A 24,434-nucleotide genomic window follows, 5' to 3' on the forward strand; every position below is an offset into this window, starting at 1 on the left:
TGTCGGCTCAATGACTACGAGGCCCGACCCTTCCCGTCCAGGACCTACAGAGACAACCGAAGGAGAGCCCAGGGCGGCTTCTTTGCTGTCGCCGCCCCCACTGAAGCAAGAGCTCCCCGGCTCCACTGAAACACCAGCTCATTTAAGCTTTCCCCAACGCCCGGCCCTCCGGGACGATACCTAACAACCACCGGCGCCCGCATCTCGAATAGGCTGGCGAGATACTTAGTATCCGAGGGCTCGGGACTTGGCGCCATCGAGGTCATGGGGACCCAGGATCCAGGGAACATGGGAACCGGCGTCCCAGCCTCGGAGCAGATAAGCTGTGCCAAAGAGGATCCACAAGTTTATTGCCCTGAAGAGACTGGCAGCACCAAGGATGTGCAGGTTACAGACTGTAAGAGTCCCGAAGACAGCCGACCCCAAAAAGAGACGGACTGCTGCAATCCGGAGGACTCTGGGCAGCTGATGGCTTCCTATGAGGGTAAAGCTATGGGCTACCAGGTGCCTCCCTTTGGCTGGCGCATCTGTCTGGCTCATGAGTTTACAGAGAAGAGGAAACCCTTTCAAGCTAACAACGTCTCCCTAAGCAACATGATAAAGCATATAGGCATGGGCTTGAGGTGAGTAGACCCCATTGCCTAGAATGCCTTTGGCTTCACTTTGTTCCAGCTCAAAACTTCTAGCAGAGGTGGGAAAAGGCAAGAAAGCAGTTGGGCTTCTTGTCTGAGTGAAGCAGTCCCTATCCCTGGCATATTTTAGGCCTGTGGTTTTGGACCGTGAGACCAGGTCACATCTCTTTGCAACACCCTTCCCTCCCAGTGTTTTGTCTTTTCAGAAGGAAAGGGTAGGAACATTTGGTCATGCAATCAGCCTTTCCCATTCAGGCTCCTTCTCACATACTGGTTTCCAATGACTTCCCTTTGGGATTAGCTATACTTTGTGGCAAGGTAGGAAAGGATAATCTGGCTGCTGTGATACTAACACAATGTTGTTTTATTTGGGGGTGGGGGGGTCTCAACCCCTTATTTCCCACGAGCAGCTGGGGCATTCTCTGTACCTCATTAGACACACTGTTAGAGTCCCAACACTACTGCTTCTTTCCTCAAGCTTTAGCTCCAGGGAGTAGGTAAGAAGAGCCTCCCTGCCCTCACCTCTGAAGTGATGAGAAGGTGCTGTCATTCTGTTCTGGGATAGAGAGCTCTTGATATTAAAAGTCATTTATCAGAGAGGCACTGCCATAGATGTAGAACCCGTCTAGATCCCCACTGAGTTCAAAGACTAGTGATGAGGAGCCAGACCCATTAACAGGAACAGGTGGATGTGAGGACAGAAAGCATCACCCTGAGGTCATCCTGACTCAGTCTACACAATACACACAGAACTGTGGAGGGAGGCATAAAGCTTGGGAAACCCTGCCCTTACAGCTTCTAGAGTAGGAGACCCTTCATTTCCCCAGTCAGTGCTGTGGGGCTGTGATGGGGAGGTCAGTTATCTAACCCTAGCCCTGGGGAGTGGGAAGGGCCTGATGCTGCCTGCACATCTGGCTTTGTTGGTGCCTGTGGGTAGCCTGTAGCAGAGAAGAATCATCCCTCCAGGCTGCTTCTGGAATCAATTCAGTCCAAGTTTGACCCCAAAAGTTTTTGCGTCAAAATAGGATCTAGTGTACACTGAGTTGCATGTGGTAGGAACAATGAGATCAAGAAAAGATGGGCATCCTAGCCTCCTAGCCCTTAAATATGAACTGAGTCATAGAGGCCTGAAGCTGTGCTCAACCCCCTGGACCCTGGCTCCCCATTCCAGGATAGAGTTGGGGGTACTGATACAGGGCTTTTGGAATAGGATGAGTTCCTATGAGGAGAAAGCACAGGTGAGACAAGGATTCTAAGTGATAACTCTTGAGTTGAGGTTGAAATTGTGGAGAAGGCCAAATAGGTCAGGAATGGCCAGCTACCACATTAAGGGAGTAAGAGAGCTCCTAAGACGGAGCTGAACTGTGGGCACTCTGACCAGGAGCTCTAGCAAGACAGAATTCTCTGGGTCTTACCTTCGTAAGAACTCAATTTCAATTGTTCTCCCTTCCAGCCAGAGTCCACTCATTCAATAAATATTTACTGAGTGCTTGTTCCATGCCAGATAGTCCTTTGTTCTGTCTATCCTCATAGATTGCAGTTACTCTCCCTGGTTGCCCTAATCCTCGGCTGCACCCTCCCTCTACCAGTCCTTTCTGGCCTCTAGTTTCAAAGTCCAGTTTTCTCTAAGCTGGCAGAGAGGATTCTCTGCCTTCCTGTCATCCCATCCTTTGTCTTCCCTCTTCTTTCCACCCCTAGAATGTGCTGTCCCTTTTTATTTTATTATTATTATTTTTTTGAGACAGTCTTGCTCTTGTCACCCAGGCTGGAGTACAATGGTGCGATCTCAGCTCAGTGCAACCTCCGTCTCCTGGGTTCAAGCGATTCTCCTGCCTCAGCCTCCTGAGTAGCTGGGATTGCAGGTGTCCGCCACCACAGCTGGCTAATGTTTTTGTATTTTTAGTAGAGACGGGGTTTCACCACATTGGCCAGGCTGGTCTTGAACTCCTGACCTCAGGTGATCCGCCCACCTCGGCCTCCCAAAGTGCTGGGATTACAGGTGTGAGCCACCGCGCCTGGCCGCTGTCCCTGTTCTTTAATCACATTTCTCTTCCTCTGCTCCAGTCTGTTATCTCTCTTGTGCCCCATCATTTGTATGTTCATTCATCTGTAAAATTGGCAAATATGCATTGACTGCAGACCATATGTCCTACCCTGTGCTTGGACCTGAGGGTAATATTCAGCTAGTCTTTGTCATTGTCCCTTTCCCCAAGGAACTTAAAAATATGTCAGCCTCACATGAGGAACATTGAAATAACAAGGCAATGTCTGATTAGGAATTGAGATAACAGTTTGTATGTATGAGTAACAATCATACCTGTACTTTATGGCTTTCTTATCTATTATGTCATTTGATCTTTCAACCATTTCATTAGATAGCTAGAGCAGGTGGTATCCCCATTTTGTAGATGAGGAAACTGGGACTTAGGGGTTACTTACCCAATTATTTGGTTAGAAGTGGTGTGACTGAACAGTAGGCATAATGCGGCAGTAGGCAGGAGAGTGGAAATGGGAAAGAGTCTGGCAGGGCAGGGGCTACTTAGTGAGGACCCATCTGGAATGAGAATTTGTAGGAAATAAGATTAGAAGATAGGCTGGGACAGATGTCAGAGCCTTGAAAACAGAATCATTTGCCTATTGAAAACAGCCTCAATCATTTGCCTCTTGGATATAGGGCTATCCCAAGCCCAGGAAAATGTTGGGATTTTTTGAAGGCTTTACCAAGAGCAAAATCAGAAAGCTTCACAGTTTAAATGTTGAATTAAAAAAAAAAAAAAAAAAAGGCTTGAGAGGAAATGTCCAGAAATAAATATAAACACTGATTGTCTATGGGTGAGATGATTTTTTTCCCCCTTTCACCTTTCATAATTAGAAAGAAAAATGATCATTTTAAAAAGAAGAAAGGCCAGAAGCGGTAGCTCACGCCTCTAATCCCAGCACTTTGGGAGGCCGAGGCGGGCGGATCACCTGAGGTCAGGAGTTCAAGACCAGCCTGGCTAACATGGTGAAACCCCATCTCCACTAAAAATACAAAAAAAATGTGCCAGGCATGGTGGCGGGCACCTGTAATCCCAGCTACTCGGGAGGCTGAGGCAGAAGAATTTCTTGAACTTGGGAGGCGGAGTTTGCAGTGAGCCAAGACCGAGCCACTGCACTCCAGCCTGGACAACAAGGAACGAAACTGTCTCAAAAAATAAATAATAAATAATAAAAATAAAGATAAGAAAGTTATTCCCAGCAGCCTATGCCTGTTTTGGAGGTAGGGGATTGGGGGCGGAGGCTGTAGGCCAGGAAACCATAAATGGTCCTTTCAGCACGTCAGACAGAAGCTCCTGATGTTGGAAGTAAATTAGTGGTGGTGGTGCTAGAGAGGTAAGGAGAGATCAGAAAGCCCCTTCTGAGGAGAACAAAGGAGAGAAACAAAGCCACTCCTTCACTTCAGCTGGGGTGACTGGGAAGATGAAGGGACCTTGAACTGTATAGAAATCAAGAGGAAGAAAGGTTTGAAAGCAGATATCCTTGGGACATTTAATGGGAGGTCACAGAGAGAGGCAGGTGACTCAGCCTGTGAACAGCTGCCCACCTGCCCCCTTCCACTCACATTGCCTCTTGCTCCTCAGGTACCTGCAGTGGTGGTACCGGAAGACCCAGGTGGAAAAGAAGACACCTTTCATCGACATGATCAATTCTGTACCCCTAAGACAGATTTATGGTGAGCCCCACCCCATCTCTGCTCTGCTCAGAGAAGGCCTAGCCTTCAGGTCTACCACAGTTAGGAAGAGACTTCCAGCTTATGCAAATTGCACTGTTCCATCCCCTAGGTTTTCAGAGGAACCAGGCTTTATAGTCTAAAAAGTTAGAAATGGGCTTATTTTCCTCTCCCAATACCCCACTAACCACCCTGATTTCTCTAGGTTGTCCCTTGGGTGGCATCGGGGGAGGCACTATTACCCGTGGCTGGAGAGGCCAGTTCTGTCGTTGGCAGCTTAACCCTGGAATGTATCAGCACCGGACAGTCATCGCTGACCAAGTAAGAGCCAGGAGGTGGAGAAGCCAGGACAATACCTCCCCAGGCCAAGAAGGAAGGACCTCTTGGCTAGTGTAGAAGGTAGCAGTTAGATGTGAATAAGATTCAATCTAATAAGTACTCTCGGGATGCTTCCTGTGTGCCCAGCCCTGAGCTAGGATATACTGTAGGAATAAGACACACACAAGCACACATTCCTTGAAAGAGTAAACAGATCTGGCATTTCTCTAGTAAATGCCTCCTGTCTACCTCACCGCCCCAGCCCAACTAGCTGAGGCAGCCCCCAACCACAGAGAATGCAGAGAATTCCCAGATCACTTAACCTGCCTGAAAGAACATTTTGTAGGACTGGAAGGGAAAAGAAAACCCAAAGTCTATAAACTCATGGGAAAAAAAGACACGTAGTACAAGGTTCCTCACCCTGATTGAGGAACCTTCACCAAAGTTTAGCTCCTCTGCTGATCACTCCCCTGGAGGTCTCTTGGCTTAGGGTCTAAAAAGCTCCTTCTCTCCCAGGCTTAGATCTCTAGCCTTCTTCCCTCTTCTGAAGCTTCACTTTTTTCCTTTTGCTCCTGCATCACATCTGGGCCTTAAATTGCCAGAAGTATGTGTCCTGCCTTTCATCATATCTCTCTAGTTGACCACCCCTTTAGAGTTGTCTAGGAAGTTCCTCTTTCTTGGCTCCAGCATTCAGCCTCATCTTCAAAGGAAAAATGACTAGCAAATCTTTAGTCCAATTAATGACAATGCCCTTCCTGGTTCACGTTTACCAGCCCTGCCCATGTCCCAAGATCCCTCTCTGCCTCATCCCTTAGGTATCCTGAGGGGAATGGCTTCCAGAATTGTGACTCTACAATTAATTATTGCATGCTTAACATGTGCTAGACACTGTGCTAGGCTCTTTGTATACTGTTTAATATTAAAAACAATCCTACAAGGGAAGTACCACTATTATGCTCATTTTGCAGATGAGGACACTAAGATCCAGAGAGGTTTAGTAACATGAGCAAGGTCACAAGGTTGGTAAATGGAAAGGTTGGGATTCAGAACCATTTCTTTCTGGGGTGAAGAGCTTGTGGTCTTAACCATTATGTACCATTCCAACAAAATGAAAAATTATTTTATACAGTTGTCCCTCAGTATCCATGGGGGGTTGGGCCCAGGACCTGCTATCCGAGGATGCTCAAGTCTTTGATTTGAAATGGCTTATAGTATTTGCAAATAACCATTGCACATCCTCCTATATACTTTAAATCATCTGTAGATTACTTATAATACCTCATACATTGTTACATAAACCCTTGTTGTGCCGTACAATAAATAAAGTGTGTACATATTCGGTACAGACGCAACTTTTTTCCACATATTTTAGATTTGGTTGGTTGAATCCACTGATGTGGAACTCACAGATAGGGAGAGCCGACTGTATACAATAAAAATATTTGACATAGTTTGAACCAGGGAAAGGGATATTAATCCCTCATAGCTCCTACCCTCCAAGAGCTAAAACTTTTTTTGAGAAAATAAGACTTAGGGAAAATGGAGACTGTGAGACCACATCAGTGCTAAAAGGAGAGGGGTGGATAGTATACTGCGGAAAAAGGGACGGTGCTGCAGATTTCGCTCATTCCCTCCACATACATGCCAACTCTGAAGAAGGGTGCATCAGTGAATTAAAAAATGTCCCTACCCTCAGAAGAATCCATACAGCAGTCAGGGACACAGAATGGTCAGTCAATACATTATAACATAATACACCAAATGCTAGAATAGAAGGGGAGGGGGGCACACATAATGACTCACTGCTGGAAGAAGTAGAGGAGGAGGAAGAGATGGCTTTTGACCTAGGCTTTGAAGGATGAGAGGTTTCACCAGATAGCGAACAAGCATGAGCACAGGCATGGAGGAGAGAATGTAGTGTGCTCAAGGAACAGTGAGTGTTTTTATATGAACAGACTATAGGTGCTTGAACAGGTGATGAGTCTGATGGGCAGGGAGAGGCCAGCTCAAGAAGGGCCTTGAAAGCCAGGCAAGAGTTGAGACTTTAGCCTGAGGGCCATGGGGAGTCACTGAAACATCCTAACCAAGGACTGACATATCTTGATTTGCCTGTGAGAAAGATCACTCTGCTACCCAGATGAAAAGGGCCACAGAAAAAGCAGGAGATTGTTTGGGCTTAAGTGAGGTGCTAACACCACCGTAGTGGAGAAGGGAGAGAAAGCTTGGGAGATAGATGGACAGGGAGGTAGCAGGACTTGGTGATTCACTGAGCCTGGGGGATGACTTGAAGCTGATGGTGCAGTGGTAACAGTTGCAGGCTCTGAAAGGGGAGGAGCTGATTTGAGGAGAGGGAAGACTTAGTCTGTGGTGCCTGTGGTTTACCCCGTTCCAGCCTATCTGCCCTCTTAAGTTCACAGTGTGCCTGCGTCGGGAAGGGCAGACTGTGTACCAGCAAGTCCTGTCCCTGGAGCGCCCAAGTGTCCTCCGCACCTGGAACTGGGGCCTGTGTGGGTACTTTGCTTTCTACCACGCCCTCTATCCCCGAGCCTGGACTGTCTATCAGCTTCCTGGCCAGAATGTCACCCTCACCTGCCGTCAGATCACACCCATCTTGCCCCATGACTACCAGGTGAGGCCCCCACGTCTGTGTCTTCCATTGCCCTCCCTTCCCCAGGACCTGCCTCTGCTAGAAACTGCATGGCCTGCCAGGCGCGGTAGCTCACGCCTGTAATCCCAACACCTTGGGAGGCCGAGGCAGGCGGATCACGAGATCAGGAGATCGAGACCATCCTGGCTAACACGTGAAACCCCATATCTACTAAAAATACAAAAAAAAAAATTAGCTGGGCGTTGTGGCAGGCACCTGTAGTCCCAGCTACTCGGGAGGCTGAGGCAGGATAATGGTGTGAACCCGGGAGGCGGAGCTTGCAGTGAGCCGAGATCGTGCCACCGCACCCCCCCACCAAAAAAAAGAAACTGCATGGCCTGTGAAAGGGAGGTTGGAGCCATGAACATCACACTGGCTTCCCAGAACCACCGCCCAACTGGTTCTGGTCTTCTATATTCCCTGGTAGGCAGCTTGCCTGGGAATATGGGGAGATGCAAGTGGACAAAAGAAGAGTACACTGGGGAGTATTTGAGTCAGGTCCTCTGTGTGCCCAGGACTGATCCTAGCAGAGTGGGGTCAGGAGGGGCTCTACTGGGACCGTCTGAGTCTAATCTTCTGCCCCCAGGACAGCAGCCTGCCTGTAGGAGTCTTTGTGTGGGATGTGGAAAATGAAGGGGACGAAGCTCTAGATGTGTCCATCATGTTCTCCATGCGGAATGGACTGGGTGGTGGAGACGATGCCCCAGGGGGTTTGTGGAATGAGCCCTTCTGTCTGGAGCGTAGCGGGGAAACTGTCCGGGGACTGCTCCTGCATCATCCAACCCTTCCAAACCCCTACACGATGGCTGTGGCTGCACGAGTCACGGTAAGGAAAGAGCCTGCCCTATACCTTAGCCCCTGAACCCCACCTCCACCCCAGCATGGTCTCTTCATCCACCCTCATCATACTCCTGTAAGCCCCTGGGCCTGGGAGGTTAAGTAAGAGGAGCTGGGGAGCTAGCCGGGACCCAGTGTACTCGTGGAGCCTGCCCTCACAGTCCCTGACCCCTTCACAGGCAGATACCACAGTAACCCACATCACAGCCTTTGACCCTGACAGCACGGGGCAGCAGGTGTGGCAGGATCTACTTCAGGATGGACAGCTGGACTCTCCCACTGGTGATGGGGGGTCTGACTGGGAGATGGTGGGAAGAGAGGTTGTCCCTGTCTTGGGACCAGGGGTGGGAGGCCTGGTAATAAGTAGGCCTTGTTTCCATGTTAGGGATCCCTATCCCTGGGGCTGAAGGGGCTCCTGTCCTGAATTCTCTTGTGTTTCTCTCAGGCCAAAGCACCCCTACGCAGAAAGGAGTAGGCATTGCTGGAGCTGTGTGTGTTTCCAGCAAGTTGCGACCTCGAGGCCAGTGCCGCCTGGAGTTTTCACTGGCTTGGGACATGCCCAGGATCATGTTTGGAGCTAAAGGCCAAGTCCACTACAGGTGAGGGGACCAAGAAAGTGTAAGGATCCAGAGTGCTGGGGCTCTGACCTGGGGCTTGTGTTCATCCTTCCCCTTCCCACCCCAGGCGGTATACAAGGTTCTTTGGCCAGGATGGAGATGCAGCACCTGCCCTCAGCCACTATGCACTGTGCCGATACGCAGAGTGGGAAGAGAGGATCTCAGCTTGGCAGAGCCCGGTATTGGATGACAGGTGCCAGTAGGGCCCATTTCTTGCCTTTCTCCTGGGCACTCACTCCAAATGGGACTCCTCGATTTACTCTCCACCCACCAAAGTCAGTAGACTTGCACTGGGATTCATTTGATGACCCCACTCTGCTGAACCCCCAAATCCTTTCCATCTTGGGAGGTACATGTTCCTTAAACCATTTCCTCCTCCTCGCTTCCCAGATCACTGCCTGCCTGGTACAAATCTGCGCTGTTCAATGAACTATACTTCCTGGCTGATGGAGGCACAGTGTGGCTGGAAGTTCTTGAGGACTCCCTACCAGAGGAGCTGGGCAGAAACATGTGTCACCTCCGCCCCACCCTACGGGACTACGGTCGATTTGGCTACCTTGAGGGTACAGGATGCTGGTGGGCTGGGATATGGCAGGCCATCCCCAAGTCAGGATGATGGATATGCCTACCCCAGGGTATTGGTTAGGATGAGTGGGTGTTGGGTGTGGACTAGTAACAGTGCCCCACCTCTAAATCTAGAGGACAAGCTACAGAGGGGTTTGAAGGGGAAGCAGGAATTCTGGCAACAGTGTGTCTCATTCATTCCTCCAGGCCAGGAGTACCGCATGTACAACACATATGATGTCCACTTTTATGCTTCCTTTGCCCTCATCATGCTCTGGCCCAAACTTGAGCTCAGCCTACAGTATGACATGGGTGAGGATCCCTTTTGTGCCGCTTCTGCCCTCGTGGCTCCCCATACCCCCGAACTTCTGTGGTCCCTCAGATTGTCTCTTCTTTCCCTTCCCTTCTTACGTATCTGCATGCTGCTTACTGGTTCCCCACTGCGGTCACACACATAGCTGTGTGCCCCTCCTCAGGCATGCCCATTCCCTGCCTCCCTTCTGTGTCTGCTCCCCCAGCTCTGGCCACTCTCAGGGAGGACCTGACACGGCGACGGTACCTGATGAGTGGGGTGATGGCACCTGTGAAAAGGAGGAACGTCATCCCCCATGATATTGGGGACCCAGGTAAAAGTCCACCCCAAGGTCAGCTTCCCTCCCTCAACTTTTGCACCCTCTACCCTATCCACCAATGCAAGTGACCCAAGTCCCCTCCTCTCCCACAGATGATGAACCATGGCTCCGCGTCAATGCATATTTAATCCACGATACTGCTGATTGGAAGGACCTGAACCTGAAGTTTGTGCTGCAGGTTTATCGGGACTATTACCTCACGGGTGATCAAAACTTCCTGAAGGACATGTGGCCTGTGTGTCTAGTAAGGGATGCACATGCAGTGGCCAGTGTGCCAGGGGTATGGTTGGTGTCTGGGAAGAGCCTAGCTGGTTGTTGCCTTTCCTCGGTACTTAGGTCTTCAACATCTTGGTCCCTCTCTAGGCTGTGATGGAATCTGAAATGAAGTTTGACAAGGACCATGATGGACTCATTGAAAATGGAGGCTATGCAGACCAGACCTATGATGGATGGGTGACCACAGGCCCCAGGTTAGCGGGTAGGGGTTTCCAGGAGGCCTGAGGTGGGAAACTGGGCAACAAGGGATTGTAGGGCTCAAGAAAGAATGACTCATTGTCTATTACACTGCATGGGAGCAGCTGGAGCTGCCAGTCTGACCCCCAAACCCATGTCCCTGATCAGTGCTTACTGTGGAGGGCTGTGGCTGGCAGCTGTGGCTGTGATGGTCCAGATGGCTGCTCTGTGTGGGGCACAGGACATCCAGGATAAGTTTTCTTCCATCCTCAGCCGGGGCCAAGAAGCCTATGAGAGACTGCTGTGGAATGGTGAGTTCGGGGAGCCTAAGTAGTCTTAAGGCAGCTGAGAGGACACCAGGAGCCTTATTTTTCTCTTCCTCGACTCCAGGCCGCTATTACAACTATGACAGCAGCTCTCGGCCTCAGTCTCGTAGTGTTATGTCTGACCAGTGTGCTGGACAGTGGTTCCTGAAGGCCTGTGGCCTAGGAGAAGGAGACACTGAGGTGAGAGAGGAGGAGGAGCAGCCAGAGAGAAAAATGGGTTTTCCCTGGAGGTGGGAAGTAAGTATATGAGACCATGTTCCTGCCCTTGCCCCTCCAGGTGTTTCCTACCCAACATGTGGTCCGTGCTCTCCAAACTATCTTTGAGCTGAACGTCCAGGCCTTTGCAGGAGGGGCCATGGGGGCTGTGAATGGGATGCAGCCCCATGGTGTCCCTGATAAATCCAGTGTGCAGTCTGATGAAGTCTGGGTGGGTGTGGTCTACGGGCTGGCAGCCACCATGATCCAAGAGGTAATGCACTCCTTTTCCCATCTCTCCACCATCTGTATCCTGGCCCAGAAAACTTCCTCAACCACCAAATTTCTTCAAGGCATAACCCAGTGCCATCTTGTCCGTCTATAAAGCCTCCCGTTTTTCCCTGGTATGCATTCCAGCTCCTGCCTTCAGGCTTCTGTCTGTGGGTCATAGTTATCTCCTCCACTTGCTGGGAGCTCCTTGAAGGCAAAGACTCTACTGCCTCCATCTATCCAGTGGAAATGGCTCTTCAGAGGGTGCCAAGTTAGTATGTATGACTGTCATCTCTCCCAACAGGGCCTGACTTGGGAGGGCTTCCAGACAGCTGAAGGCTGCTACCGTACCGTGTGGGAGCGCCTGGGTCTGGCCTTCCAGACCCCAGAGGCATACTGCCAGCAGCGAGTGTTCCGCTCACTGGCCTACATGCGGCCACTGAGCATATGGGCCATGCAGCTAGCCCTGCAACAGCAGCAGCACAAAAAGGCCTCCTGGCCAAAAGTCGAACAGGGCACAGGACTAAGGACAGGGCCTATGTTTGGACCAAAGGAAGCCATGGCAAACCTAAGCCCAGAGTGAGCCGTCTGAACTGTGGGAGGGAAGTGCTAACAGCCCAGCCTCCAGCCTGGCCTTTCCTCCTTCCCCTCTGAACCTCCTGCAACCCTGAGCCATCAGGACAATCATACCCCTTCCCTTCTCTCCACCCAATTGTGCCAGTAAATGGGGGTTGAGGGTGACCTAGGCAGCATTAGAATCACTTATTTATTTCTTTCCTCACCTGTTCCCTGACTCCGTGAAATGTTCAGGGAGGTCAGTTGATTTCCCCAGGTACATTCATGGTGTGACAGACACATGGGTACAAATAAAAGACCCAGAAAGCCATTAAGTGTGGTGTGTTTGAGCCCTCAGTCGTCCTGACAGGGCACAGGAGCTGCGGCCAGCCCTTGCCCACCGCTTTTTATTTGGACACAGATGGGGAGCCCCCCAAGCTCCTGCTGAGACCCCCCACATATCCTCATATCTAGCCTGAGTATCTGTCCTGCAAAATGACAGAGGGGCTACCAGTAGGAAGCCATCCTCCCTCCCTTGTGAGATTTGCCTGCAGGGGGAGGATGGGACCTCGGCAGAGAGGCTCTGAGAAGAGGTCAGGGAATGGCCACTCCAGGGGAGGCTCTGCACTGGGAGCCTGAGGCATGTAATGCAGCAGGCAGGAAGTGTTGCCAGGGGCCTGGAGTACACAGTCTGAGCCGTCCAACCACTGGTGTGTGCTGTCTTTCGGCACTTCTGACTGCAGGGCAGGCAGCTCCAGCTGGTAAGGGTCCTCACTGGGGAGGGCACGAAGCTGGCGGGACAACACTGAGGAGACAAAGAATCTTCAGAGGCCAACCCAGACCTCTCCCCTTGCCCTGTCTAAGAGCTATCCTTAAGCCTCTTACCTCCGTGCTCAGCTGGCAGGCTCCCCCTTGTGTCAGAGGAGTACATAGCAGGTACAAGGAGGAGGCAGAAGGAGACTAGTAGGACCTAGAGCACAGGAAAAAGGAGATGAAGAAGGGCTCTGGACTGCCCTGTCCCCACCAACTGAGAAAAGGATTTCTCCCCTCATCACCATCCTCACCAAGATGCAGGTGCTGCTGCTGCTGGTTTTGTTTGATATCTCAATCACCATGGCCTGGAGTTTCCTCAGTTGATCTAGAAGGGACCTAGAGGAAGAGAGGGGCCAATAGTGAGCATCCCCTGGCCTAGCATCCTGAGACACAGTGAAACTCCTGTTCAGGCCACCTCCTCCATCTCTGCACTGGATCCTCTTACTTTTCATTCTATTTTTGCAAACGACTTCTTCCTCTCTGGACAAAATGCCTGAAGTTCCTCATTAAAACAACAACAACAACAAAAAGCAAAAACAAAACAAAATAAAAAAACTCTGCCAGGACTTAACCTCCTTTGCGAATATCATCAGTAGTTCCCCACTGTCTGATCAGCTATGCACATAATCCTCACCAGGCACTTTCTATGTTCTCTACCTTCTGTCCCAGCTCACGTGTGTTAAGAGTTCCAGCCCAAGATGACTATGCTGGACTAGTCCTCTTGCCTAGGATGCTTTCTCTCTGCCTAGAATGCTTTCCCAACCCAACCCCAGAATCCTAACTACTATGAAAGCCCATGAAGTCTTTGTTACCCCCTTTCTTTTTCTTGGTACTTAACTTATTCTTAGTTACTCATAAATGTATTCCCCACTACTGGGAGCTTCTTGGAATCAGAGACCTAGTGAAGGCAGCTGCCCAGTTAGAAATCAAGTGTAGGGCAGGGGAAAGAGTGAGAAAGCATTAAATGAGGGGCATAGGAAGGGAATGGTTTGGAGGGATACTTACAAATTCTGTTCCTCCAGAAGCTGTACTTTGTTCTGAAGCTCCACATTCTGGGCTGTGTATTTCAAGACCCTGGGGGAAATAACAAAGATACGGGGATATGGCCTGTATCCTCCCTTCAAAAACCTAATACTTACAACAGAGTCCCTCTCCCTTTCATACCTGCTCTCTAAACCCCCAACATACACCTTCTTTTTCCTGCGGCTCTCTTGAGCAGATCTTTTATTTCGAATCTTCCTCCGCACACGTTTCAGAATTTGTTCCTCTGTCTGAAAGGAAACAGGGAAAGGGATATCATTAGAGGAACTCTAGAAAAAGGAGTTGAAAGGCAACTGAGATCAATCTCTTTCCAATACAGAAATCCCTTCTACAGCTTCCCTGACCAACAGGCATTCAGATTCTTTCTGAATGCCTCCACGGACCAGGTGTTAACCCTAACAAGCCAGACCATTTTAAACTATTAAAAAAAAAAACTGGTCAGGCAGTATTCAGGCGACGTGGCTCATGCCTGTAATCCCAACACTTTGGGGAGCTAAGACAGGAGGACCGCTTGAGCCCAGGAGTTTGAGACCAGCCTGAGCAACATAGTGAGACCTTGTCTCTACTAAAAATAAAAAATTAGCCGGGTGTGGTGGCACATGCCTGTGGTCCCTGCTACTCAGGAGACTGAGGAAAGAGGATCACTTGAGCCTGAGAGGTTGAAGCTGTAGTGAGCCATGATCTTGCCACTATTCTCCAACCTGGGCAATAAAGCAAGAACCTGTCTTCAAACAAGCAAACAAAAACTTCCTTATCCTGAACCAACAGCTGCCTCCTTATAATTTCTATCCGTTGGACTTACCTAGTATCTCTGGGGCCAAATAGAATAAACCCTGTTTAGCTATTTTAAGGCACTTAACATTTCCTCAGAGCTTAAAGAAAAAAAAAAAAGACAATTTTTAACTCATCTTCTCAGGATAGACTGCATCCTCTTAATATCTGTTAAAGATGTGCTCTAGCCAGTATCAAGGAAAGCAAGAGAGTGACTTGTAGAGACAATAACTCTATTGCTACAGTTTCCAAATCCCATGAACTTTCCTAGTAGCCACATCACACTGCTGACTCATCTTGTACTTTGAAGAAATTAAAATTCTTCACTTTGGGAGGCCAAGGTGGGTAGATCACTTGAGCCCAGGAGTTCGAGACCAGCCTGGCAACAAGGCAAAACCCCATCTCTACTAAAAATACCAAAAAAAAAATTGCCAGGCAGGGTAGTGTGCACCTGTAGTCTCAGCTACTTGGGAGGCTGAGGTGGGAGAATCACCTAAGCCCAGAAAGTCAAGGCTGCAGTGAGCCATGATCACATCAGTGCACTCCAGCCTGGGCAACAGAGCAAGACCTTGTCAAAAAAAAAAATATATTCCTGTAACCTTTCTATTAATGAGCACTGATTTCATCATAGTACCCCAGTACTCTGCTTGTGAAGTTGCCACTTATTGCTTAAAACTGAAAACTAAGGATTTTACATTTATTCATGTACTGCTTAGTCCAACCCTGTTGAACTCTCTAAACAGTTCTACCATTCAGCAAGAGGTGGATTACTATGAAGCCAACGAAGTGTCAAGGCCCTTCACTTACACAGTCCTTTCCAAGGCCCAATACTAATGTTGCACTGATAATTTTGAGTTATTTTTTTAACAGAACACCAAAATTTGTATAAGCCCAACAAAAACGAGGATCTGCCCTTGCATCTAGCATATTGTGTACCTGCCTCAACTTCCTATTAGCAATAAATCTACTAAGTTTCTCACCTCAATCCTTTTTTAAAGTTATTGATATAAAGTTAACAGAATTTGCCTACTTGGGACTTTTAATCCCTTTTCAGCCTTTGTTCAACCAATGAGAGTCTTACCTTAGTGAGAGGAAGTGTCTCAGGCAGAATAAGCCCCTCCTTCTCCAATAGACTCTTCTCCTCATCTGTCAGTACTAGCCTAGCAATCTCCTAGGGTAACAAGAAAGTGGACGGCAGTTGCATGGGGATGTCAGAGAGGAATGGGGAATCCTGCCCCCACCTGGGGAATGTGAGAGTAATCTCCTGAAAATCAAGTCAAGTACCTGCTCTGCCAGCTCCTCCATATGCTGTGGAGTCATCTGGGTCCCCTCTTTTCTACAGCTCTCACTCTCTGCAAAAGGGAAAGTATGAATAGCCAGGCCCATGAACCCTGTCCTCCCCGCAAACTTATTTCAGACTCACCTAGATCCATAGAGACAGTTTCCCGTGGGAGGGAGTAGGTGTGGTCATGGTGGACAAGGCAGGGGTTGGAGGAGCTGAGAATGTTCAACGACGCTGGGGGACTCAGCAGGGAGCACAGCAAATCATCTACTTCCCAGTCGCTCGGTACCTGCGCAGGGTTCCAATGAACAGGCCTTGACCTTATCACCATCCCCTGACTTCATGGACATCCCACGCTTTCCCCAGTCAGAACCCCAACCTACCTCAGAAAGCGGCAGCTCCCAGTCCAGTGGGGCCCTCACGGCCTCATCGGGTGCCGTCCCCAAATCTCCACTTTCCTCTAGCAGGAAGGCCAGCAGGTCTTGGTCACCAGCATCCAATTCCAGCTCCATTTGGGACAACTACGGAAAGGGTGGGCCACCGGGCCCCAACGTCCGAAGCCCAGACACGAGCCCCAGGCCAGCTGTAGGCCTCGGGCACCTACCCACTGTCCCTCTATGGCCGGGCTTCCCCGCCGGCGGCTTTCCATAGCCCTCTCCGGACCCGCCTCCCAGGCTCAATTCTCCTCAGCCTCCAACGCAGCGAAAGTGACGCACCCCACCCCGTGGCACTGTGGGACTTGGAGTTCCCTCCAACTGAGAAGAGGCTTGGGTGCAGCGCCACGTCCCAGGGGCTATGCAAATGTAGGGGACTGCCCTGCTGCCGCCTCGCACCCCGAGGGCGGGGGTTCCGGGGCTCCGGCTCCGCCTTCTACCCCAAGCTAGAAAAAGGAAGAGTTCTAGCCTGAAAGGGAACTCGGGCGTCGTCCTGGCGTCCTCTCCGGATTGCGCCGCACCCTCGCTTCCTGCCAGGGAGGGGCTGCCGGGCTTTGGCGGCTCCCGAGCATCGAGAACGGGGCCAGAGCAGCTTCCTGCCTGCCCCCCGCGACCATAGAGCGCGGGCCCAGGGCGCCGCCCGCGGGTGGGGGACGTTCCCAGGACGGAAGTGGCCGAGAGAGTGTCGAAGGGAGGGCGAGGCCCGAGCCCGAGGGCGACCCGAGAAGCGGCGGGGCGGCGGGCCGGCGGGCGGGGCGCAGAGCCAGGCAGCGCAGGTAGGCCAGACCGGGCCGGGCGGGGGCCTTAGGGTGGGGCCGCGGGGCCTGGCCCCGGGGCGGGCGGGCCCTGCCTCTCCTGCGTGTCCGGTTCGGGTCCTATTAGTTGGAGAGGTCAGCGTCCAGCGCATCTCGGCTTGAGCTCGGCGTGAAGTAGGCCGTCTTGGGGAAGACAGGCCTTTCCTGGGAGCAGTCCTATGTCTGGGATAGGCTTTGGGGAGCGTGAGGAGTCGGGTGGCAGCGGGGCGCAGGGCGGGGACGGGCTTTGGTGTTAGCTGATAGCGGGCATGTGGGTAGGAAAGCTTTGGGTGAGTTGGGGATTAGGTGGGGTCCGTTTAGGAATCAAGGGTCGCTATAGGAGTTAAAAGCTGGGGTTAAAACTTAAGAGTTAGTGTGAGTCAGGTCCGTTTTAGATAGGTAAGGTTTAGATTACGGTCATTATCTTGTTTGCTGGGATGGCCATCATACGTCATAATTTGAGTTCAGGGTCAGGTTAAGGGTCAACAACAGGAATCAGGTTAGAGCTTGTTTGAGGGATTAAAGAATGTTGGCGTGGTCGGTGTTAAGGATAAACAGTGAAAGCGTGAGTTAGGAATCAAGTTATAAATGAACTTTAGGCTTAGGGGTCAACATTTAGGGTTAACATCAGGGGATTTGGTGCTAAAGGCAAAACTTAGATCAGTTTCAGGGATCAGGGATTGGATATGAGTCTCTGCTAGGAAAGGGATGAATGTCCAAGCCGGTACTGGGAATCAGGAAACAAATTAGAGGTGGGGTTAATGTTAGGAATGTGGGGCAGCTTTAGGGGTTGTGGTTTGAGGCTAGCATAGTTGACCTTGAGCAGATAAAATTTAAGCGGTTGGCAGTAGGTAAATGCCCTTCTTTTGTAGGGAAGTCCTTTATTCCTATGTAGTTACAGGGGCTTCTTTTTACCCAGAGAGATAACAAACTAATTTCAGGCTAGCGTTCTGGCTTTAGCTAGAATTGCAGGCATCTGGGATTCCAGCTTCTTTATTCCATTCTCTAAGCCCAAGGCCCTTGCTGTGGCCACCACAGTTAGAGGACAGAGATTCTGGACTGTGTTGTTTACAGACAACATAGGTGGGAAATAGGGACCCAGGATGTACAAGGCCTAGTCACAAGTTGGGGACTGCCTAGGGAAGAAGGAGCTGATGACTATGGGGGAAGCTAACCAAGGAATCACTGTTGCCATGGGAGAAGGGAATAACTGAATCCCCTGAAAGTTTAGCCCTGCTGTCTCCCACTTCACTTGTTCTCTTGGTATTAAGCCCTCCTCTCCAACTCTCATCCCTGACTCTGCATTTCATACCCATCCTGCCTATCCCCTTACAAAATACTTCCCTTGCCTTTAACTCTCCCATGCTCATCTTATCATCCGTTCCCATCCTTAGTTCTACCTCCCTCACCAACCTTTAATCCTCACATCCTACCTGAATTTACCCTCATCATAACCTGAGCTTTCCCATCATTTTAAATTACTCTCCTACCATTTTCACCCAGTCATGTACCTACATTCCACCTGGTCATCTGCTGAATACCCTACTCCCATCCCCTGCTGTGTGTCACCCCCTGGATCTAAGCCTCTTTTAATTTCTTGGACCATTTGTAGATCCCCTTCCCCCACTCCCCAATAGAAAAGAGGAAACGAGACCCAAAGAGGAAACTGGGTCTTGCTGATCCCACGCCCAGCCAGGCCACTGACCACACCCCCACTTCACTCCCAGCCTGACCCTGCCACTCACCACAGCACTATCCTCTACTCAGCCTGACCCAGCCACTGGCTATACCCCATTCCCCATCCCAGCTCCAGCTTTACTTAGACATTGCCAATGTCCCTTCACTTTCCCACCCCCACCCCAGTCTGATTTAGTGACTGACCACAGGCCCATCTCTTCTCAACCTCCTATAGCCTGACCTGGCCTCTGACCTCACCCCATCATTCCCTGACTTAGCCACCATCCATGTAATCATTCCCCTTCCCCCAACCTGATGCAGTGACTGGTCATATATGTATCTTATGTATATGTATTTTTCCAAACACCATCATCACCAGCATTCTTTTCCTACACCCTGTCTTCCCATCCTTTTTCTACACCCTGTCTTCCCCATTCCCAGCCTGATGCAGTCACTAACCCAACCCCATCTGCCCCTAGTGGCTACTAATCATATACTCATACCCTTTTTCCCCACAGCCTAACCACATCCCCTAACCACAGCCTCATCCTCACATTTCTGCCCAACCTGATCCTTTCCCCTCTTCCCAATTCCTCGCCTAAACTCAAGCTGCCCCAGCCGCTAAAGTGGCTGCTGATGATAGGAAGCTGTGGGACTCTAACCTGTCTACCTTAGTAGTTATTAGGTCCTGTCAATTCTACCTCCCCAAACTTCTTCTGAGTGACATCTTCCTCAATGCCATTCTAACTCCGGCTTCATTACCTTTAATTTGTACTAATACAGTGTCCTTCTAACTAATCTCCGAGGTAACTGCCAGAGTTATTTTTCTAAAATCCAGTTCCGGTTATGTCTCTTCTCTGCTCAAAGACTCCCTTGGCCTCCTTTTGTCCTCCAATAAGTAAAATTCCTCATACCCCTCTCTAGTCTTCCTCTGCCTTTCCATCCTAACCCTGACTTCCCCACCACTGCTCCCTTGCAGGTACCCTGTGCTTCAACCAGCCTGCCTGCTCACTTCCCTGAATGCTCCTCCACGATTTACTGCTTCTCCATCTTTGCTTATGCTATTTCTCTGCCTGGAGTGAAAACTACCCCTGACACATCTCCAGCTGGCTGGCGTAGTGGAGAAAGCTTGGGCTTTGCAGTCAGAAACCTGGGTTCGGATCCTGGCTTCACAACTTATTATTTGGAGAAGTATTTGAACAAGTATTTAACATCTTTGAGTCTGTTTTCTGATCTGTAAAAATGGAAATAATGACACCTACTGTAAGGGTTAAATGAAATTATGTATACAATGCAAGTGACATAGAGTCAATAAATGGCAGATCACTATTGTTTTTTATTATCTCTATTTTTTAAAATTCTAGCTTCAAATGATACCTATCATGGAGACTTTTTGCTTCCCCTTCCCTGACCTAAAGGGATCTCTCTGAGCACACACCTTTTGGCTCTTACCACATCCTGCCCTCTGTTGTGATTCTGTACTTGGCTTATTCACTCATCTCGTGGACTGGGAGCCCTTTGAACTCAAAGGCTAGGTCTTACTGATCTTGGTCCCCAGCCACTGAAAGTTTGGCCCAGGGTCTTCCCCACAGCTGGCCCTCAAGGAATGCTTGCTGGGTGAATGGAGAATGTCTACATAATGGGAGGAGAGACACTGGGTGCCGGGTGTGCTTGTTATGGAGGTTATCTGTGCAAAAGCTGTGTGCATAGGATGGGCTCCCTAGGAGAAGATAACGCAGTCGTGATGGGATCTGTGTGGGGGCTGTGTGATTGAGATAATGTGTGTATAGAGAGAGTAAGGTAGCTTTGTGGGAGAGAGCTCTGCCTAGGCTGGGGTGCATCTGGGGAGAATGAGTGTGCATGTGAGTATGGAGGGGCTGTACTGGGGGAAGTTCTGTGCAGCCCTTCAGCTAGCTGCCCAGTCCAGCTCTAAATGAGTCTCCAGCAGCCTGAGGCCGGATATGTCAGTCTCACCCACGGCCCTCCCCCACTGCCAGCGGTTGCGGACTCAGAGGCCAAATTTGGTAACAGACTGAGTGTTACTCCCCCATCCCTCTTATATTCTGACTGTCTTAAGCTCTTTCCTTTTGTTCCTGTCTGTAACTCCCTATCTTTCTGCAATTCCCCTTGTGGGTGTCTGCTCTGACTATATTCTCCAAGTACCCCAACTTTCTTAGCTCCAGTACTCTTACATTCCATTCCTTGCTGGGATTTGACCTCCTGTCCTCCATTCCCCCCCTCCAATTGCCCAACTTCTTTGGAATGCATCGCAGGAATGTACTGAGGGAGGAGGAGTTCCCTGGGAGGGGGACACGGCGGTGGGGAGTTGCTGTTCCATCAAACACAATGGAAAAGGGAGCAAAGTTCTCAGGCCAAAGGAGGAATGAGCTAGCTTCTACTCATACTTGTAGCAGCCTTGTTCTTTGCCACCACCACCCCCAATTCACTGATCAGTTCTTCGCGTCCACTCACCCTCTTGTAGCTGTGTGAATATCCACTCTGGACCAGCTGGGGAATAAGGGTAGGCATGACTCAGCTCCCTTATCGGGGTCTCACCAGAGGCTTCCGTGCTTGAGGAGGAAGAGGGTGTCTAAGTGTCCGGAGGAAATGGGGGGAGACATGCAGTTTCAGCTTAGTGTGAAGGGTCCTTTCAGTCCTGCTTCTTGGCTCCACAGACTCCTCCAGCTTCTCGGATCCTCCAGCCCAGCCCTCATTCTTTCATGGTCAGCAACCCCATAGCCAGGTCTGTCCAGCTGGGACAAAAGCGGATAGTAATAAGGTTGGGCAAAGTGCCCCAGGAGTGGGGAGGGGGCAGAGAGCTGGAACTGGGGAGACTGGGAGGGTCCTCTCTTATTGGGGAGTAAAGACAGAGAGCTGTGGTTCTTCTCTTTTGAGACTCTGGACTGCTTGTAAGGTCAGAAATGGTCTATCTGCCACTTGGTACCAGACCGCTGATCTAGACCATTTTCATACCTGCCTCCTGTCTCTTGTTTCTACGTAGATTTTCAATTCTTCTCATCCCATCTCTCCTAACTTCTTTACCCTCTACCCCTTCTTAACTTCCCTGGCTTTCAAATGCCTTCTGTATCCTAACACCCCCATCTCTGCTTTCCAGCCTTCCCCTCTCACCCCGCTTTTCCCCATTTGAGGCTTGTAGTTTGCCAGGAGGGGAATGGGCAGCTTGTATTTGCCCATTCTGTTAGTTAAGAGGCACCCAATCCCTGTACCAAGCAGGGGCACATCAGCAGCAGCCGGGCAGACTTGTCCTCTTGCAGCCTGTGCGCCACCTGCTGCCTCCAGTGGCTCCTCTAGCCTGCTGAGAGGGGGTGCCAGGAGGGTGGAAGAAGGTGGGGTAGGACTAGTATTCTGAGCTGCACTGAAAATACAGTCAGGGGAAGTGGGTGAGACAGAGCAGAATTCGAGACAGACTTGCTGAAGAGGAGAAAGCATGGGAGGAGTTGCAGGACTGAGTATTAACTTGGTGACTTGAAACAAGCAAGGACTGGGTTACAGGGACTGGGTCCTTTCTCTGGCCTGTCTTGAAAATGTTTCCTGGCCTCCCAGAGTCTATTTCCCCTTCTCCAAAACACAAGAGTTGACCAGATAACTTCTGAGATAGATCCCTTTGAGTTAGAGAATCACATTTCTAGCTTGACTGCCTGGGAAGCCCAGTACAGGGCTAGGCTCCTTCAGAAGGCCCCCGCATCTCAGGTTAGAAAAAAGCTGGGGCAAGAGCAGACCCCTGAATGGCTTGAGCAACCAGTATTTGGTCTCCCTGCCAGGCTAGCTAGAGTTTGTTTGCAGGCTTCAAGAGCCTTAGGGAATTATAACATCTTCATTTTGCAGAGAAGGCAGCTAAAGCCATGAGAAGGAAGGTCACGTGGTGAGAAGAGAGCTCTGAAAATCCCAGACAGGGAAGAGCCAGCAGGACACAGCAGGAGACAAAGAGAGAAAAATACTGAACCAGGCAAAAATGAAAACAAGGCAGGAGTAGGGCTGAGAAAGGTGATCAGGGACAAGGGGCAAGAGAGATACTTGGATGAAAGTAGGGAGGTACAAATTCCAGTGGTGGGGCAGGGCAGTGTCCTCAGCTAGCACGGCATTTCAGACCTGCTATTGTACCTTGCAGACCAGCTTCTCCTTTCCCTCAGATGTCTTAAATTGTCAGGACTTGGCCGGGCATGGTGGCTCACGCCTGTAATCCCAGCACTTTGGGAGGCCGAGGCGGGTGGATCACGAGGTCAGGAGATCGAGACCATCCTGGCTAACACGGTGAAACCCTGTCTCTACTAAAAATACAAAAAATTAGCCAGGCGTGGCAGCGGGCGCCTGTAGTCCCAGCTACTGGGGAGGCTGAGACAGGAGAATGGCGTGAATCCGGGAGGCGGAGCTTGCAGCGAGCTGAGATCGCACCACTGTACTCTAGCCTGGGCAACAGAACGAAACTCTGTCTCAAAAAAAAAAAATTGTCAGGACTCATTCTTTTGATGTAAATAATTTTTCTTTAAAATTATTAAATACAATGAAAACAACCTTATTACTGTCTACTTTGGTGAGTCCCTTTCAAAAACACTCTTCCCTTGGACTCCACCATCTGGGGGGCCTCTTCTCCCACCAGAAGAGTGTATTCTAATGCCCTGATGCCATGGGTCAGGTATAGCCAGGCTGGAGAAAAGAAGCTGCCACCATGGTTGCACTTTCACTGAAGATCAGCATTGGGAATGTGGTGAAGACGATGCAGTTTGAGCCGTCTACCATGGTGTACGACGCCTGCCGCATCATTCGTGAGCGGATCCCAGAGGCCCCGGCTGGTCCTCGTGAGTCTGACTCCCCCGGTGGCTGGAGTGGGTGTCTTCAGTCCCTTCTTGTTCCCAGGCTCTCGGCCTTGAGAGTTGACCCCTTTGTCCCCTAAGACTACTCACCCCTCAGGTCTGTGTTCCATGGTTCCCTCATTCTTTAGGCCCAACGTCATGGGAGAAATAGTCAGGGGCAACATGGTACAAGCTGTTCAGCCACACTGAGGTCTTCATAAGCCTAAAGTGATCCATCCTCTCTTTTAGCCAGCGACTTTGGGCTCTTTCTGTCAGATGATGACCCCAAAAAGGGTATATGGCTGGAGGCTGGGAAAGCTTTGGACTACTACATGCTCCGAAATGGGGTAAGTATCCTTTCATCGAGGACCACCACATCCCCTTCCATCAGCTTCTCCCTGTTCCACCTCCTGTTTTCAGCACCCACATCTGTTGTCTCTTAGCCCTCCCCATGCTTTCTTCCTATTAACAGACAGTCATAATTCCCTGCTTTTGAATGAACCACCATAGTCTTCCTTTCAGTGCTCCACTCTCTCCCCTTGGGCTGTGTAAAGAGGAAATAATACCCCTAGCTCAGAGTAGGCCCCTGTCTCTTCTTCCTGCCCTAACAGGACACTATGGAGTACAGGAAGAAACAGAGACCCCTGAAGATCCGTATGCTGGATGGAACTGTGAAGACGATCATGGTGGATGACTCTAAGACTGTCACTGACATGCTCATGACCATCTGTGCCCGCATTGGTAAGGGCCCCCAGTACAGTTGAAAGCCTGGGCCAGAAAGCCTCAACTCTCTCAAAAGGCATGGATGCAGTACCTGGGAAGCTAACAAGCCATCTCCTTCCTCAGGCATCACCAATCATGATGAATATTCATTGGTTCGAGAGCTGATGGAAGAGAAAAAGGAGGAAGTAACAGGGACCTTAAGAAAGGACAAGACATTGCTGCGAGATGAAAAGAAGATGGAGAAACTAAAGCAGAAATTGCACACAGATGATGAGTGTAAGCAGAACTAGAAAAAAGAGGGCTTTTGAAATGGGAAGGGTGGGAAGGGGCTTC

General features: G+C 50.2%; 3 protein-coding genes across 7 annotated transcripts in view; 2 read left to right on the plus strand and 1 right to left on the minus strand.

The window, feature by feature from the left end:
• Positions 1-264: 264 nt before the first annotated feature.
• GBA2 (glucosylceramidase beta 2) lies at positions 265-12,086 on the plus strand. Of its 3 annotated transcripts, none has more exons than XM_055351587.2 (17): positions 265-623; positions 4,253-4,344; positions 4,547-4,662; positions 7,052-7,288; positions 7,893-8,132; positions 8,323-8,425; positions 8,589-8,742; positions 8,828-8,953; positions 9,151-9,323; positions 9,532-9,636; positions 9,843-9,950; positions 10,049-10,200; positions 10,320-10,426; positions 10,578-10,720; positions 10,800-10,915; positions 11,013-11,204; positions 11,505-12,086. In XM_055351587.2, exons 1-17 carry the CDS (start codon positions 265-267, stop codon positions 11,781-11,783), a joined length of 2,802 nt encoding a protein of 933 aa, XP_055207562.2. In that variant the 3' UTR covers positions 11,784-12,086. The 3 variants fall into 3 exon arrangements, with proteins under 3 accessions (XP_055207562.2, XP_004048050.3, XP_018888870.3); XM_004048002.4 differs by having other exon boundaries at positions 7,070-7,288; XM_019033325.3 differs by lacking the exon at positions 11,505-12,086 and adding an exon at positions 11,348-11,476 and having other exon boundaries at positions 7,070-7,288.
• On the minus strand, positions 10,064-16,625 carry CREB3 (cAMP responsive element binding protein 3). 2 transcript variants are annotated; one of them, XR_008668636.2, is made up of 10 exons: positions 16,046-16,625; positions 15,804-15,951; positions 15,665-15,732; positions 15,462-15,551; positions 13,733-13,839; positions 13,574-13,642; positions 12,820-12,904; positions 12,641-12,725; positions 10,585-12,560; positions 10,064-10,332 (listed from the first exon to the last, which is right to left on the minus strand). XR_008668636.2 is itself a non-coding variant. In XM_004047999.5 (9 exons), exons 1-9 carry the CDS (start codon positions 16,172-16,174, stop codon positions 12,226-12,228), a joined length of 1,116 nt encoding a protein of 371 aa, XP_004048047.1. In that variant the 5' UTR covers positions 16,175-16,625; the 3' UTR covers positions 10,064-12,225. The 2 variants fall into 2 exon arrangements, 1 of the variants encoding a protein (XP_004048047.1); XM_004047999.5 differs by having other exon boundaries at positions 10,064-12,560.
• A 109-nt stretch (positions 16,626-16,734) lies between these two features.
• TLN1 (talin 1) overlaps positions 16,735-24,434 on the plus strand; it is a 33,935-nt gene continuing 26,235 nt past the window's right edge. Inside the window, exons 1-6 of one of the 2 annotated variants that reach the window (XM_063696252.1) lie at positions 16,737-16,872; positions 19,547-21,310; positions 23,222-23,384; positions 23,628-23,725; positions 23,990-24,119; positions 24,225-24,377. In XM_063696252.1, coding sequence (XP_063552322.1) covers positions 23,255-23,384; positions 23,628-23,725; positions 23,990-24,119; positions 24,225-24,377 — 511 coding nt within the window. In that variant the 5' untranslated portion in view covers positions 16,737-16,872; positions 19,547-21,310; positions 23,222-23,254. Of the gene's footprint in view, positions 16,873-19,546; positions 21,311-23,221; positions 23,385-23,627; positions 23,726-23,989; positions 24,120-24,224; positions 24,378-24,434 lie in introns of both variants that reach the window. The other variant, XM_031014184.3, reaches the window with a different exon arrangement.

The sequence above is a fragment of the Gorilla gorilla genome, chromosome 13, assembly GCF_029281585.2.
Source record: "Gorilla gorilla gorilla isolate KB3781 chromosome 13, NHGRI_mGorGor1-v2.1_pri, whole genome shotgun sequence".
In the NCBI taxonomy this organism is placed as follows: domain Eukaryota; kingdom Metazoa; phylum Chordata; class Mammalia; order Primates; family Hominidae; genus Gorilla; species Gorilla gorilla.

Excerpts from the sequence above, each read along its gene's own strand:
- GBA2 (XM_055351587.2), top strand. The coding sequence starts at position 265 with ATGGGGACCCAGGATCCAGGGAACATGGGAACCGGCGTCCCAGCCTCG. Across the intron at positions 10,427-10,577 it reads TGGGTGACCACAGGCCCCAG|TGCTTACTGTGGAGGGCTGT; the intron begins GTTAGCGGGTAG and ends GTCCCTGATCAG. Across the intron at positions 10,916-11,012 it reads TAGGAGAAGGAGACACTGAG|GTGTTTCCTACCCAACATGT; the intron begins GTGAGAGAGGAG and ends TTGCCCCTCCAG.
- CREB3 (XM_004047999.5), bottom strand. The coding sequence starts at position 16,174 with ATGGAGCTGGAATTGGATGCTGGTGACCAAGACCTGCTGGCCTTCCTG. Across the intron at positions 15,952-16,045 it reads GGGAGCTGCCGCTTTCTGAG|GTACCGAGCGACTGGGAAGT; the intron begins GTAGGTTGGGGT and ends AACCCTGCGCAG. Across the intron at positions 12,561-12,640 it reads CCTGCCAGCTGAGCACGGAG|TGTTGTCCCGCCAGCTTCGT; the intron begins GTAAGAGGCTTA and ends TTGTCTCCTCAG.